The sequence below is a fragment of the Xyrauchen texanus genome, chromosome 12 (assembly GCF_025860055.1).
Source record: "Xyrauchen texanus isolate HMW12.3.18 chromosome 12, RBS_HiC_50CHRs, whole genome shotgun sequence".
NCBI lineage: Eukaryota > Metazoa > Chordata > Actinopteri > Cypriniformes > Catostomidae > Xyrauchen > Xyrauchen texanus.
Window position 1 is genome coordinate 39820630 of NC_068287.1, and position 16562 is coordinate 39837191.

At 38.1% G+C, this 16562-nt stretch overlaps 1 protein-coding gene across 1 annotated transcript; it reads right to left on the bottom strand.

The window, feature by feature from the left end:
• Positions 1-634: 634 nt before the first annotated feature.
• LOC127652685 (mitochondrial dynamics protein MID51-like) lies at positions 635-12078 on the bottom strand. Its single transcript, XM_052138985.1, has 5 exons — positions 11939-12078; positions 8584-8748; positions 7929-8109; positions 3991-4244; positions 635-3031 (listed from the first exon to the last, which is right to left on the bottom strand). Exons 2-5 carry the CDS (start codon positions 8728-8730, stop codon positions 2213-2215), a joined length of 1401 nt encoding a protein of 466 aa, XP_051994945.1. The 5' UTR covers positions 8731-8748; positions 11939-12078; the 3' UTR covers positions 635-2212.
• Between the last annotated feature and the right edge of the window lie 4484 nt (positions 12079-16562).

Below are 16562 nucleotides of genomic sequence, written 5' to 3' on the forward strand. Positions count from 1 at the left end.
AATCAGGCATGTCACAATATTAAACAACTAAAATCGAGTGCACCAAATGGTTTACAAACCTTTACCTTTGGATGAAATTTAACAGCATACCATTGAAACAAATTAGATTTGCCTTTCACTCCAATAAAGATCTAATTTTGACATCAACAAAACTGATTGGATTTGTAGAAAACTAATGTTTAATATAAAAACTGATATGATGGGATGAGATCAAATCAGTGTCAATGTCTCTGTACATTTTATTTTATCTCAAATACATTTTTCCAACTTCAATAAAAGCTAAGCTCTATGGACAAACAAATGTCTGTGTTTTCCTGTAATGCAAATTTAATGCAAGTCAATGGGGCAAGGCATTTGAGGGTTTAAAAGCGAATGGAGTTGTATAAATAGACATTTTAGCAGTTGGATTAATGTTCTTGTAGGCTAGCTGTACTTTTGAAACTGTCTATTTTAATTTATCCAATTGCATACCATTGAATTCCACTGTAAGTGCAATACTGTGTGCATTTTGACAGATGGGACCAAGTCATTATCCTAAATCATAATCAACAGCATAGATTTGAATACAATGACCACAAACAGATTCAGAAAAACACATTTATAAATAAACCACAACGATACCATTTTCACTCCATTCTATTTTATTTCCATCCTTTGCTCTGTATAGCAGCACAGAGACAAGAGGCACAGAAAAACAACTCTTAGAACATTTATAAATGATACAAAGTGCTCTCTAATAAAAATATAAATTACCTGCAAATGAAGAAACAAATACACAAACATCATGCAAAGTACTAGGCCAAGCTATAAACCCACAAGAGAAAAGTTGAAGTCTACTTTGGATTTGTTGCTCAGACATATAAATATAATATGCAGGATAAATGTGTATCTGCGACATAACACAGGTGGACACAGGTGTTCCGGTTACGCAAGCTAAATAAATGCTTCAATTCAACACGTCATCTCCCGCAAGGTTTGGCATTATAGAGACCTAGCCTATTTGATATTTTGTTCTATCAATCAACACTCGAATCACAAAGTATGATCTTGACAAGATATACATAAATATTTTCACAACTTTTTTGGTTACATCAGTACAATCAATAGAAAAATACTACAATGTCTTTTTTATTAAGCTCATTTACATCTCAGCACCAGAAAAATACACACAGCACCAGAAAAATAAGAGATGGGAACCAGTCTGCATGGGCTGTCTTGGATTATTAGCCGTCTTTTATACATACGGTATTCTGCTCTTTGTTTAGCCATTTAAATAAGATGCATTCATTCAGATAAATACTTAGTTCTCAGAGTGATAGTAACCCGTTTTAACAATTAACATCCACCACTCTCCTGGAAAGTCTGTATGACAAACTTTAGAAAGATCAGAATGTAGCTGAAAACAAGCAATGTTTGCAGCAATTTCAACAAACAAAAAAATAACGTTACTCCATTAGCACAGCTTCAATTCTAGGTCATTTGCATGTTTTAACAGCACGGATGGTAAAACATGTTTTTGTTTTTACTTCAATTATGTTTTTCTTTGTTCATTAATCAAAATTGGAGTGAGTGAATGAATGCTGACATAAACTGGAAAGAAAAATGTTTCAGAGAAATCCTTTTCAATTTAACATAAATTAAAGTAATTCAATCTTATATATATATATATATATATATATATATATATATATATATATATAAAAAATACAAGCTTGATTATCTTATTTTGTTAAAAATTACACAATTCAATTTGTTGTAATTTTATTATGAGATTAAATTGTGTAAATCTTAAAAGTTTGAGTGTTTGGAGCACTGATGGACTCTTCAAAACATCCTTAGGAGAGCCACATATACCTTAACGATATACGAAGGGCCATATATAATATGACAAACAAGATTAGGTGGTATTACTTGCAGGTATTACCAGGACACATCAGAAAAGAAAGCCAGTTTGTCTAGGCCAGTGGTTCTCAAACCTGTTCCTAGAGGCCCCCCCAACATTGCACATTTTGTATATCTCCCTTTTCTGACACACCCATTCAGGTTTTGGGGTCTCCACTAATGAGCTGATGAGTTGAAACAGGTGTGTTTGATTAGGGAGATACCCAAAATGTGTAGTGTTGGGGGTCCTCCAGGAAAAGGGTTGTGAACCACAGGTCTAGGCCTTGCACAGGGGCCAAACAGTGGTAGTGTGTGACCGTACGTATATTTGTTAAACAGTTCTCAGCAGGTTCTCTGGGTCGGACAATGCGGAGTATAGAGTGTATCCCAGTTCATCGATTTCCTGTGGAGTAAGCTCACAGAATAGATTGACTTTGTAATTTAGGGTGCAGGGTAGCCTCCCAGCCTCTAGGTGTCCCACTAGTGCACGAAGCAGCTGCAAAAAACGGTCAGCCAGTGCTTCCTGAGTCCAATCGCCTTCCTGTTCACTTAGGAGAAGGATTGCATTAGTGAGCTGGCTTGCGTTTAATCGTGCCAGTGCGGGATTGAGTTTACACACTGCTTTAACAACTTTGAGACAAGCGCTACGACACCCGCCATCTTCCTGATCGAGAGCACGTAGCTTTGCCGTCTCTGCCACTCGAAAACTCTGCCGCCATAAATTCTCGTGCCGTTCGGCGGCCAATCGATGCGGTTTGGCGATCAGCGAGGCTCCATCTTCCATAACAAGCAACGGGAGGAAGTCTATGTAAAGGCGAAGGTCCGTTTCGTATTGCACTTCCAACGTTAGCGTTTCAGATGGAACCACCGGACGAATTATGTAATCTAAAACGCTACCGATTGCGGGCCAGTTAATGGAGCCAGCAACAAGCTTTTCAAAGACTTCCAGAACGCTCTTTGGGGAAAGGTAGCCGCCCACCATACAACGGTCCCAGTAGCTGCTCCCACGAGGGAAGTATTCAAGGTTTTCCCGACGGACCAGCCAGAAGCCGGGAACATTCATGATGGTGTCCTCACCAGGAATGGATGACCAGAGGTTCTTCTCAAGAATCATGGGTACCATCAGCTGGGCGTGATCTGCAGTCACTACCTAAAAATAAGCATGAAAAATTAAGAATTACAAGACATTTGCAACAAACACGTTCCTGAGTCCATATTTCAATAGATTTTCCATGCAAATATGCGCTTGACAGACATCTTTGACCATTGCAACGTGTCTAGCTGTGTTTTTAGCATCCCAAGCAGGAGCGCAGCATTGTTTTTAGGCACTTTGTCAGGTTAAAAATGATTTAAACTTTTAAAAACATCTCTCGAGACACCTGCATTCTTTTTTTTTAATCTAACTTGTTCTGTCAGGTCAGCCCTGTAGCATTGAAATATACCTGAAGCACTTTCTTTCCTGTATTCTCTACATTGAGATGCTGACAACACTTCAAGTCTCCAAAAAAGCAAGTCTCTATTCCAAACCCCAGTGTGATGGATTTCTGTCTACTGTCTACTTAGACAGCTACCTTCCAAGGCAAGATCCTAACAAAATGGAACCTTATAAGTGACTGCATTGAACACTGAGGCCACGTCCACACGAATCCTTTATAAGTTTAAAAACTAAACTTTCTAAACATCATTTTCAGAAGTATGCGGTAATGAAGAGCGTTTTCGAAACGCTCCATTTTTAGTGGAGGAAAATTATGTTCTAGTGTGGACAAGGAGTAAACATAGAGAAATTCATGTGTTTTTAAAGGAAAAGATGAATGTGTGGACATGACCTAAAGCCCAAAGAATATTTTGGTTTTGACGCAAATTCTTGGCATCTGCATATTGTCAAATGCTAGCCTTTCAAACTATAATTTGACTGTTGTTGTTGTTGTTTCCAACTTGTCTCCTTTTGTTTACCGGCGATTACATCTTCTAGTGCTTCTTTGTCACAGCAATGGCTCAAATGTGAGTGTTGCCACCTTGTGGACCCACTAATTAGTGCAAATAATTCTATGCACATGCGCATACTGCGCATTCAGAGTACACGTGGTTAGATAAATCCCTTGTCCTCACCTGGAGGTCGTCATAAAGACTGCCGCTGAGGTACATTTCTCGTAAGGGCATATCAGGTAATTTGGCATGGAGGAAGACTCGGAGCTCGGCACAGATATCCAATGCAGCACGTCGAGCCACAGCCTGCTCTTCAGAGGGGATCGCCACTCGCTCATGAAAGAAGGTCCAGAGGTGTTCTTGTAGTGACAGACGCATCCGTGCCCTCTGGAGCTCAGCCTTACCACTGCCACGACACATCACACGACGCAAAGAATCTGACAATAAGCAGAATCAAACAGAAAAATAGATTTTAAGGCATTTATTTAGCATGTGTTTCAAGAGAGCAAGATTCAAATACCTTCCTTACAACACTAGAATAATTCTACTTACAAATAGACACCACACAGTCTAAAACACAATGTTTAGTTTTCCAAACACTAGTTGTGGACTATGAAGAAGGAGAGCTGCCATTTCCAGCAAGGATGCCACAGGATGGTTAACTAGCTCACTAGGCAGATTTGTATTATTTGCGATTATGAAATATTTAGACGTAGACTGATCAGTGTCAGGTGGACATTAGTGGTTGGCCAATATATCACAGAGGGCGATAAATCTGCCTATTAGTAATTGAAGCATTGAGGGCACTGATTAATCACCTGCTTGCATGTGAAGGAGCCGTCTGAGACATGCAAGTGACCAAATACAGTTTGTTTGTTGTTATGTACCATCTTGTTACTACAAAAATAGACTGGCATACATCTCTTTAATCGGTCCAGTGTTTCAGAGACAGAACCGCGGGAGCTCATGACGTTTAAAATGCATGTGTGTTTAATTCTCTCTCTCTTTTCTCAACAGTTTCCTGTAACTGTTAAATGTCTTGTCTAATGATAAAAAGGCAAATATAAAAAATACTTCTATCATATTCTTTCTGAAAATATGCAGATACCTCGTTTAAACCTAATTCACGAAACACTCAAAACTTGGGCAAATCCAGTGTTTTCTTCGTGTGGAGCACTCGTACATTAAATCTTCCTATGAAGCATGTATTCTAGCAGTCTGAGAAATCTGTTCATCTGTTTCACGAATGCTGTATGACACTACAAGCAGGTGATCCGGGCTGTGTAATCTGAAAGCAGTCAGTCGATTGCTGCTCTCGCGGTGTTCGCACAAGCGCGTGAGAACAATTTCAAAGTAAACGCATTTTACTTCACAAGTAAACGTCATATTCACGGTAAACTGCATGTATAATTAGTTTGATTCTGTCTTCTGTGAGAAAAAGTGATTGCTAATGTGCAAATGTTATTTCCTTCTTCCTAATATTTTAACAATTTCTTTATGTACAATAAAATGTCTAAAATTGTATTATCAATCAAAAACCAGGAGAGACTGCTATCTTATACACACATTTTATTTTTCAAAGTTCAAGTTCTGTGTGAAATTATTAGAAAATATAATGCTAAAAAAAGTTAACAAATTTTATGTACAGTTGAAGTCAGAAGTTTACAATGTAATACATACACTTTAGCCAAATACATTTAAACTCAGTTTTTCACAATTCTTGACATTTAATCGTAGAAAACATTTCCTGTTTTAGGTCAGTTTGGATAACAACTGTATTTTATTTTAATGTCAGAATAATAGTAGAGAGAATAATTTATTTCTGCTTTTATTTCTTTCATCACATTCCCAGTGGGTCAGATGTTTACATATACTTTGTTAGTATTTGGTAGCATTGCCTTTAAATTGTTTAACTTGGGTCAAATGTTTTGGGTTGCCTTCCACAAGCTTCTCGCAATATGTTGCTGGAATTTTGGCCCATTTCGCCAGACAGAACTGGTGTAACTGAGTCAGGTTTGTAGGCCTCCTTGCTCGCACACGCTTTTTCAGTTCTGCCCACAAATGTTCTATTGGATTAAGATCAGGGCTTTGTGATGGCCACTCCAATACCTTGACTTTGTTGTACTTAAGCCATTTTGCCACAACTTTGGAGGTATGCTTGGGATCATTGTCAATTTGGAAGACCCATTTGCGACTGAGATTTAACTTCCTGGCTGAAGTCTTGAGATGTTGCTTCAATATATACACTTCATTTTCCTTCCTCATGATGCCTTCCATTTTGTGAAGTGTGCCAGTCCCTCCTGTAGCAAAGCACCCCCACAACATGATGCTGCCTCTCCCATACTTCACGGTTGGGATGGTGTTCTTCGGCTTACAAGCCTCACCCTTTTTCCTTCAAACATAACGATGGTCATTTTGGCCATATAGTTACATTTTTGTTTGATCAGAGTCAAGTTCTCAGAGAATGTTTTCCAAAATGTAAGATCTTTGTACCCATGTGCACTTGCAAACTGTAGTCTGGCTTTTTTATTTTAGTTTTGGAGCACTGGCTTCTTCCTTGTTGAGAAGCCTTTCAGGTTATGTCAATATGGACTTGTTTTACTGTGGATATAGATACTTGTCTACCCGTTTCCTCCAGCATCTTCACAAGGTCCTTTGCTGTTGTTCTGGGATTGATTTGCACTTTTCACACCAAACTACATTCATCTCTAGGAGACAGAATGTGTCTCCTTCCTGAGTGGTATGATGGCTGTGTGGTCCCATGCGGTTTATACTTGCATACTATTGTTTGTACAGATGAACATGGTACCTTCAGGCATTTGGAAATTGCTCTCAAGTTTGAACCAGAGTTGTGGAGGTCCACAATTTGTTTTCTGAGGTCTTGGCAGATTCCTTTTGATTTCTCTATGATGTCAAACAAAGAGGCACTGAGTTTGAAGGTAGGCCTTAAAATACATCCACAGGTACACCTCCAATTCAGTACACCTCCTATCAGAAGCAAACTGCATAATTGTCTAAAAGCTTGACATAAATCTGGAATTTTCCAAGCTGCTAAAGGCAAAGTGTATGTAAACTTTTGACCCACTGGAATTGTGATAGGTAATTGTTTCACTTTTAATTGACTATAAGTCATGCACAAGTAAGATATCCTAAACGACTTGCCAAATCATTATTTGCTAATATTATATCTGTGGAGTGGTTAAAAATGAGTTTTAATGACATCAACCTAAGTGAATGTAAACTTCAGACTTCAACTGTACATGTCATTTATTATATTAAATTGTGAGATATGTTGGTTTTATATTGGCCCACCCTGCTCTCTTGATATTGGCCATTAAAAAACCCATATAGGTTGACCACTAGTAGACATAATCCTAAACCATCTTAAGTCAACTTCAAAATGGATAGATTTGCACATTCCTAATGCCCAAAATTCACACTACTGGTACATGTTAATACATCCACAGGAAGGCTACAGAAACCTACGGTGTGTTAAAACATGTAGGGTTTAAATACGCACTGAGCAAGTAGAACAGACACTCCGTTATGAACAACCCTGGTAATAGACAAGGACACAGGTTAGGATCAAAAATGGATACACCATGTCAATTGTGGCCCAGGATGAATACAAATAATGTAATACAACAATGTGTACAAACACAAATCCCTCAAAGACATCACTGAAGTAAGGGAAAATATTTTTTTTAAATATTCTTTTTTTTTTAATCCCCTTTTCTCCCAATTTGGAATGCCCAATTCCCACTACTTAGTAGGTCCTCGTGGTGGCGCGGTTACTCACTTCAATTCGGGTGGCGGAGGACAAGAGCTACCCAGGCCCCCCGAAAATAATGGTTCTTAAAAATAATGATTGGTTTCAACATTGATATTTAAAGGTGACGTAAGCAACGATAGCTACTCTAGAACTTCCACAAAACTAAGCCATTTAATTAGAAGCACCCTCCTCTTTCCAAAGACAAGCACAGAGATCCTAAAGATCAGATATAGAACAGGACAGCATCCCTATTTAGAAAATGTCGACTATTCGAGATCAAATATTGCAGAATACAATTAAATCCAAAAGCACAGAATGTTTTGGCAACAGGCCATCAGAGATTCATTACCTGGCTTGAAGGAGCTGGAGGAGGTGGGGAGCGTCTGAAGAGAACGGCTGACATTATGCTTCATGTCACGGTTCAGTGTTCGTGGTGATGACCCCAGCCAGCTCGGCTCCTCCCAACTTCTCCGTCCTGATTGGTCAGCTTTAGTGGGGCTGGCTGGAGCACTAAGAGCTCTGTCATACATCTAAGACAAACCATACTCAATTATAAACTAATAGCATAACTATAGCAACAGTGAGCACTAAAACATAGTACTAAAACATAGCACTAAAACATAGCACTAAAACATCCATCCATCCATCTTCTGTAGCTGCTTGTCCTATGTAGGTTCATGGGTAGAGCTGGAGCCTATTCCAGCTGTCTCGGGCCGAAGGCAGGGAGACAGGTGGCCAGTCCATCACAGGGCTAACCCACACAGACAAACACATACACTCTCACCTACAGGAAATGTATAGTTTTCATTTCACTTGACCTGTATGTTTTTAGACTGTGGGGGAACCAGAGCATCCGGAGGAAACCCAGGCAAACACAGGGAGAACATATAAACTCCACACAGAAAGGCCCTGGGTGAGCCGGGACTCAAACCGGAGACCTTTTTGCTGTGAGGCGACAGTGCTACCCACTGAGCCATCGGGCTAAAACATGTCCCAGTACTCACTCTCTTGACCGCCAGAGTGGCGATACCAAGCATGGCTGCACCCCCGACTCCCAGCACCAGCTTTGCATTGGAGAGAACAAAGTCAATCGCTGTGCCAAGCCCATTGTCATCTTTCTTCCCCTTACGATCTCCGTTCACTCCTGCCATCGATCTTTCAATCCCTCACTAAAGTGCAAGAAATGGGGAAAAGAGAGAAATGGATTGTCTCATTACCTAAAACTGGTAACCAATGGAGCATACGGAGTCCCATAACACATTATATAAACACACAGCTTTCCTTAATCCACATGATATTATCACATATCAATTGTCAAAACATCCTGAACTGAACCCTATATATAAACTCATTGACTACTTTATTAGGAACACCAGTACACAAACTTTGGCAGCAATGCATAAAATCAGATACTGGGCAGGAGCTTCAGTTAATATTCACATCAACCATCACTCAAACCAGCTGGTTTGAGTATTTCTGTATCTCCTGGGATTTTCAAGTACAACAGTCTCTAGAGTGTTTTGAGCAGAACAGAAATGCTACTTTACCTCAGGTAACCACTCTGTAAAATTGTAGTGAGCAGAATAGCATTTCAGAATACACAACAGGTCGAACCTTGAGGCGGATGGGCAACAAGAGCAAAAGACCACATAGGGCACATTATTGGGACCACAGTGTTCCTAATAAAGAGCTCAGTGAGTGTATATTCCCTATTTGTATATAAAATATCAAAGTACACAAACCATCACCATTTCTCAAAAACTAGACAAACAAATAGACAGACAAGACCAGGGATCTGCACAAGTAATCAATCAGTACTCATTCTGCACAAACTAGTCGTCTGTTTAAAACACTAATCGAATATAGCAAATAGATTTTTCTTTGTGCATTTGCCAGCCAAGAGCCATGCTGAATACTGTACTTTCCCTCTGAATCGCTAACCAAATCGCAGTTACAAATGAGTCCAGTGGGGGGGCGCTGTGAATGTGTGTCAAAGAGGTGTTGGATGAGAGAAGATGATTTGATGGCGTTTGCACTGGCAATACTTGTAATATTTTGATTCTTTTTTCATTCTGCTCCATTGATATTCGGTTCTTGTTGGAGTCATGCAAACCAGTGGACAGGGACTATAGTATATTTTAATATTCTAGTATGTTTTTATATATCATTCAATATTTTAGTATGTTTTTATATATCAAAATACTTATATGAGTTTCCAGGCCTTTGAGTGAGCCAGGAGAGAGCATATGAGGTTACTAAAAGTGTTGATACTGCAGAGAACACAAAGAATGGTATATAACCTTGAAAAACAAGTGTATTTCTTCAAAAACAAAAAGTGTTTCTGTTAATCAATAGTACACTGATGAGAATCCTTGGTGTGCTGGTATGTATCTTTTCAAAGATACTTTTAATCAGTTATATGAATGGTGTCTTGTTTTAATAAGCTAAATGTATTATAATTTTGAAGCTGGTGTTTTCTTTCAAATAACAATGTGTATGAACAAACAAGGCTGCCCATTGAGAGAATGTGCTGAAAATGCAGGAAAAAGATAAAAAGTATTTGATGGAGACATGGCTGTTTACGCAGATGTTTCTAGGAGTTGATGTACTCTGTCCATGAACTGTAACATGAGGTCAAGTTATGAGAGGCTACCAAAGATATATGTTTCTTTTTCTTTTTAATAGATAGACGAGGGATCTCCCACCAATATTTAATTAACAAAGGACGTAGAACATATTGGTGGGAAAGAGACAAGGCAGTGACCTCATGCGTCAGAGACAGTGGGTAACAAGATAACAAAAAAGGTATATAACTGAGAACTTTGAAAAATGAGTCAGAACGGACAGCTGACCGGTCTCATGTTTGTTGGTGTTCAATAAACTACAACTTTGGCATCTGGAACTCAAGACAACTTAGAGAGATTAATCGCGATATTCCACGACAGGACCTGCTTTTATGCTGGAAAGAAACTGTGAAGCAGTACAAGAAACTCAGAAGCTTATCAGACCAGTATATGGGTAGGATAGTTCACCCAAAAATGAAAATTCTCCCATAATTTACTCAACCTCACGCCATCCCAGATGTGTATGAAGATTTTTTGAAGAATATCCCATAGATTACTTTTATGCTGCTTATTGGACCTTCAGATTTCTGGCCACCATTCACTTGCATTGAAAGTACCAACAGAGCTGAGATATCTTAAAATCTTTGCTTGTGTTTAGCAGAAGATAGAAAGTCATACACATCTGGGATGGCATGAGGGTGAGTAAATAATGAGAGAATTTTCATTTTTGGGTGAACTATCACTTTAACACAGGCAGAGCGCATTTTATAAAAATCCAACTTTCACATCTTGTTTTTTTTTTATAATAACATGTGAAATTATAAAAATGTGATCGCTTTTATGTAGACTCAGATTTTATATGTACATTACCCTTAAGCCCAAAGTATACAGTTATTTGCACTTATTAGTGGGTCTACAAGGTGGCAACACTTACATTTTGAACTGTTGCAGTAAAGAAGAAATGCTAGAAGATTATGTAATCGCCGCTTAACATCAGAAGATAAAGGTAAAAACAACCACAGTGGATGTGCAAGTCAAGAGCGTGTTTATAAGGAGGTCTGGAGATCCCTGCATTTGTATAACTCGAGTCTGAAGGAATATAAAGACATCTTTATGGGTCGAAACTACTGAAGGGATAGTATGGTGTGTCATAGCAGTAGTAGCGTTCATGCACCAACCGCCTGTGTACGTGCAGTTATATTGTGTATACTTTGACAGGCACGAGTTCGACTGTATGAGACGTTCATGTCAAAATGGAAGTATTTTACATTTTACATTTTATGTATTTGGCAGATGCTTTTATCCAAAGCGACTTACAGTGCACTTATTACAGGGACAATCCCCCCGGAGCAATCTGGAGTTAAGTGCCTTGCTCAAGGACACAATGTGGTGGTGGCTGTGGGGTTTGAACCAACGTCCTTCTGATTACCAGATTACCAGTTATGTGCTTAGACCACTACACCACCACCACTTTAGCGTTGGTTTCAATGTTTCTAAACTCCGGGTGAGTGCAAACATATTTTTTACTTTTAAATATTTTTTTTTATGATTATAAATGCATATTTTCTCTCCCAAAAGAAAAGCATAATTTGTAGAAGTTACCTTATTTTGAAACCATTCTTGGCAACATTTGTGAATAAAACAAATAAACTTGCGTTTTAATTTATGAGTGATCAATTGCTCATTTTTTGTGGTTTAGAGTACTCGAATACAAAATTATTTGAAAAACCCCATCCCTAGACAACACACTGTACCCGCTAGTGGTCAGACCGCCCGGTAGAAGGCCCCAACCCACCTGCTCTTCTACACCAAACCCCCCAGCCCACTGCTGAGGAAAAACTGGCCTCTCTTCAGCGCGTCCTCCCTCTCTTCCAGGGCGTTGAGGGTCTGACAACGGCGAAACTCACGAGTCACAGCGCGCCGGTAGTAGTCACGGTCGGTGTACTGTAGGTGTTGCCCTGCACGGAGCAGCGCTCTGTACAGCTGCAGCACGGCACTGCGGGACCAGCCGCCCATCAGGGAGAGCTCAGAGCAGACAGAGAAAGACGTCTCACACACACACCTGGAAAAAGACAATGTCTTACCAATTAAAAAAATACCAAATATGCAACATCACTGTTAGGAATACATAACGAACAAACTAAATGTGATTAAATGGCGTATAAGATGACGTATAGGGATCAGGATGTTGGGGCGAGGTATATCAAAGGGCTTGTGCTTTTTTTTTTTAAATACACAATAGGCCTAAGTCACCATCTAGTTTCCCAGCAAATCCTTGATCAATGTCTTTCAATTATTAATAATAATATTTTTTTTAAAAGTCCAATAAGAAACCAAGGAGATTGACAGCAGTGCTCTTGTTATTAATGTTGTCTTAATTGTGATCAAATATGTAAATAGCAACAACAAAAAATCTGTCACACCCAAACTCCATTCAAAACTCCTCTTTAAACAAGGAATGATCCACACATGCATGTGTCTATAATACAAACCACAAATTAAACAACCCAATGCATGCAAGTCTGCTTTCTTCAGAGCATTTTAAGTTATTTGACCCAATAATGTCTCACGTCCCTCTGTGAAAGGTGTCAAGGGTAAACCACTGTTTAGTATAGACCACGTGGTTTAATTCAAGTCTTAAACACACATGATGTGCCCTTTTTCTTTTTTATAAATGGATGCACTGTGGAGACTGTGTTGCTTTCGATACACCCACTGTGACTGATTTTCTTTTCAATAAAGCCTATTCCACCGCTAATGTTAATACAGATCAGTCTAAATTAATATATATATTACACTTTGGACTTATAACATGCCCAACAGGAAATAGTTCAAGTAAATCGGTAAAAAACAAATAGAGACATGCTACCGGTTAGCTAGCCACATCTCCAATGACCTTCTATAAATGTGGATATAATTGAATACTCTGAACCTCTGGAGTCCCAAAGGCTTTATAAACTCATGCCAATGTTTAATAAACACCATAACTCACGTTTGAATGTGTGTAGCAGTTCAAGCGTGGAGGTTGATTAGCCTTCAGTACAGAGCACTCAACGGCGCCCCGGAACAGAACGTAATTTACTTCCGGATTAACCGCTCTTCAGTTTGTATGAAGGGCTGTGCACCGAAGCTTAGTATATGAGATGCCATTTAAGAAATATTTCAAACTTTACACTCACACGGACTATCAAAGCATTCATTCACTAGTAAGCTGTCTACCTAGACAGCATATTTGAGCACTTATTTTTCCAAGCTTTCCTAACCAGATGTTGTCTAGATAGCGAGCTCGTTTGGGACATGGCCAGGGTGTTTAACCCTTGTACGTTAATAAAAAAAAGTTACTCAAGAGGACCTTAGATGACAAAAATGTCCCCGTCAATAAATATATTATATATTAATATTATTTTCCACTTTTTAACCAACATCAGACCTGATCATAACTACCAAATATTCATTCATTTTCAGGATTTTAACACACATACCCACACATTTCTCAATACACACATACAAAACACACTCTGACATCCATTCCAACACACCCACACAATTTTAGCTGCATCATTTAATCCTGCAGTGCTCTATAATAGAGCAAACAGAAAATAGAAAAAAGCATGTATTTGCTCCATAGGCTAAACATGAGAAAAATGGTGCCATCTGGTGGAAAATATAAAAAATATAAAAAATGTGAACCCAGGGCTACGGAATGAAAACATAATATCATAGAAATCTCGATTTTATGCATTAAAGGCACTGGGATCAAATATTGTCATTTTAATGGGTTCAATGGGGATATTTTTTACCTAAAGGTCCTGAGTGTAACTATTTTGTGTACACAGTTTATTATAGACGTATTATAGGAACTGAGGTTGAAAAATCAAAAATCCCCCCAAACGGGTTGCTACACTCGGTAACCTATATGAGAGTGGAGTGTTGAGATCCTTTCAAAATTTGGTTAAACTTTTTGTGATTCCCAGATCTCAGTTCTATAAGTACAGCTGGGCCACCTGCTCTGTGTACCCCCACCCCATAGATTCCAAAGCCTTGGTCTTAAAGACACACCCACCTGCTGGCAATGTCAGTCAGAAGATGGAGTCATAACCCATGTCTTTTGGGGATGTGTTAAGATCCAAGGATTTCGGTTGAGGATTCAGTATTAAGTGTGACATATTGGGCCTTCAAATTTAATTTGGCCTCAGACTCTGTATTTTAGGTGATGGGGTGGTCATTAATATGGAGAATAAGCATGTAAAAAAATTGGTCCTAATTAGTATTATGATTGCCAGACAGATTTTAAGGGGTTGGAAGTTGGCTGGAGCAATGGGCAATTGTGAGGGTTAAATGTTGATTCTGTTTGTGTGCGTGTTTTTATTTTCATTGTTTAATCAACAAAAAATGTTAATCATAAAAAAATTAATAAAAAAAAGAATCCCCCAAAATACACAAAATGTATGCCGTTGGCATTAACACAGCCAAAATTATAAAATTAAAAATTAAAAAATTAAAAAGACAAATATGATGGTTTAACACTATAGAAGCAACTGTATTAACCAAAAATAATAAGAGGTTGTTTCTTTCAACAATATTAATAATTTAAATAAAGCTGTTGGAAAAATGAGATACATTAAAAGCTTTAAGGCATACATTTTTATTTTATTTCTTTTTATCTTTGAAGAAATTTCAATTGTACACTGAAAAAAATTGGAGTGGGCTTTACTTAAAAAACCTAGGAAACAATCACTAAGCAGAAATTGCAAGTAAATCTAACAGTCCATATTTTGAAGTAATGTCTACACACAATTCTTGGTGGCATTATTTAAACATTCTCAAGGAAATATTATTTTGTAATACTCTGTTTCAAGTAAATTTGACTCACTATTTGTTTGTAGGCTACATTTTACTTAAGCAATGTAACACTGAATTAAGCCATGGTTTTAAATGTTTACTATCATTTCGATACTTTTTTAAAGTAACTTTTGTCTTTGTGTCATCTTGGACTTACACTGACACCTAGTGGCTTGGATGCTGCATTATTTAAAATCAATAGTTTTCAGTTTCAGATACCATTGTAGAAATGTTGTATTCACAGTCAGCCATGACAACTTTAATCAATGAGTGAAAGTGTCCAATAACAGGACTGTTACTGAGATTAGCGAGTAGCATTTGGGTGGTCATGTGATTCTAACATGGCAGCCCCCATGTGCGGACCCTCTCCATGTAGAATAAAACAGCTTTTATAAGGTTACTGATTTGACTGGAGTCTTCATTTTAATGTGAGTGCTCATGATTTACCTACATATATTGCAAAATTACAGTTCATGTTTTTAGTAGTTAAACCTTTTAAATTCAGAAGTTCCTAAACGTAACAACAAAAATGGTGTAAATAAACTTGCAATAAGTGAAACCATGCAACCTCATTAATTATTCAACCCCGTTGCATGCTGGGAACACCAGCTTTGAAAAGTTAAGTACAATTTACTTATTTCATTTACCTGTGAAATTTACTCAAAGAGCAAAAACATATGACATGGTTTTCTAATTTAGGATTGGTACATGATTATGCATTGTGAAGATAACAAACAATAATTAATGATATTTACTTATAAGCTAGAGAATTAATTTTGAGATGTTTGAATTGAGTACAATTGTAGAAATGTTTTCAAGTTCACACTAAAACTAACATATTCAATGTAGAAAGTAGGCCTACTTAATCTTTTCTGCTATATATATATATATATATACATCCGTCCAGGGACCCCCTACAGTCTCTTAACGGATCCACAGACCTCTGGTTGAAACCCCTTAAAAAAGACATTCCTTACACACACACACACACACACACACACACACATATATATATATACACAGTACATTATAGCATCATCCACTGAGATTATGTGTGACCAGTGGCACTGAATAAATCACAGTTATTGTTCACCAAGAGTACATGCAATTTCACTTAAAACAATTAGACCATGCTCACGTGAGACATATGAATAACACACTCAATACACTCTTTGTTCAGATACCATGAGACACTCACATAGGACAAAAACTCAAGCAAAGGCTAAGTGACATCCTCACCACTCAGTAAGTCACATGACATTTTGTAGGTTCCCATGTCAGTGAACTGCTCATCCTCGTCAATCTCCCACCAACTGATATCGGCCTTTACAGGTAATCTGATAACAGTGAGCGCCAGAAACATTACAAGTAACACAAATGCCTCAGTAACACTAAACTCTCAAATTTTGATTTACTAATGCTTGAGATTATAAAGCAATAATGGCTAATTCAACTTTAACAATTGGCAGTGCAAGGACAAGATTCACATGTAGCAGGTATTTGAATGATTTTAGGATGAGACTTCAGAAAGAAGATGTGCATGGCTGACGCACGACATCATGAGATACATTGGATTA

What these genes read in the sequence shown, in the direction of transcription:
- LOC127652685 (XM_052138985.1), bottom strand. Translation starts at nt 8,730, where the DNA reads ATGGCAGGAGTGAACGGAGATCGTAAGGGGAAGAAAGATGACAATGGG. An exon ending in CCACTCTGGCGGTCAAGAGA is followed by an intron (nt 8,110 to 8,583) that starts GTGAGTACTGGG and finishes GGTTTGTCTTAG; the next exon opens with ATGTATGACAGAGCTCTTAG. An exon ending in GTCTTTATGACGACCTCCAG is followed by an intron (nt 3,032 to 3,990) that starts GTGAGGACAAGG and finishes GCTTATTTTTAG; the next exon opens with GTAGTGACTGCAGATCACGC.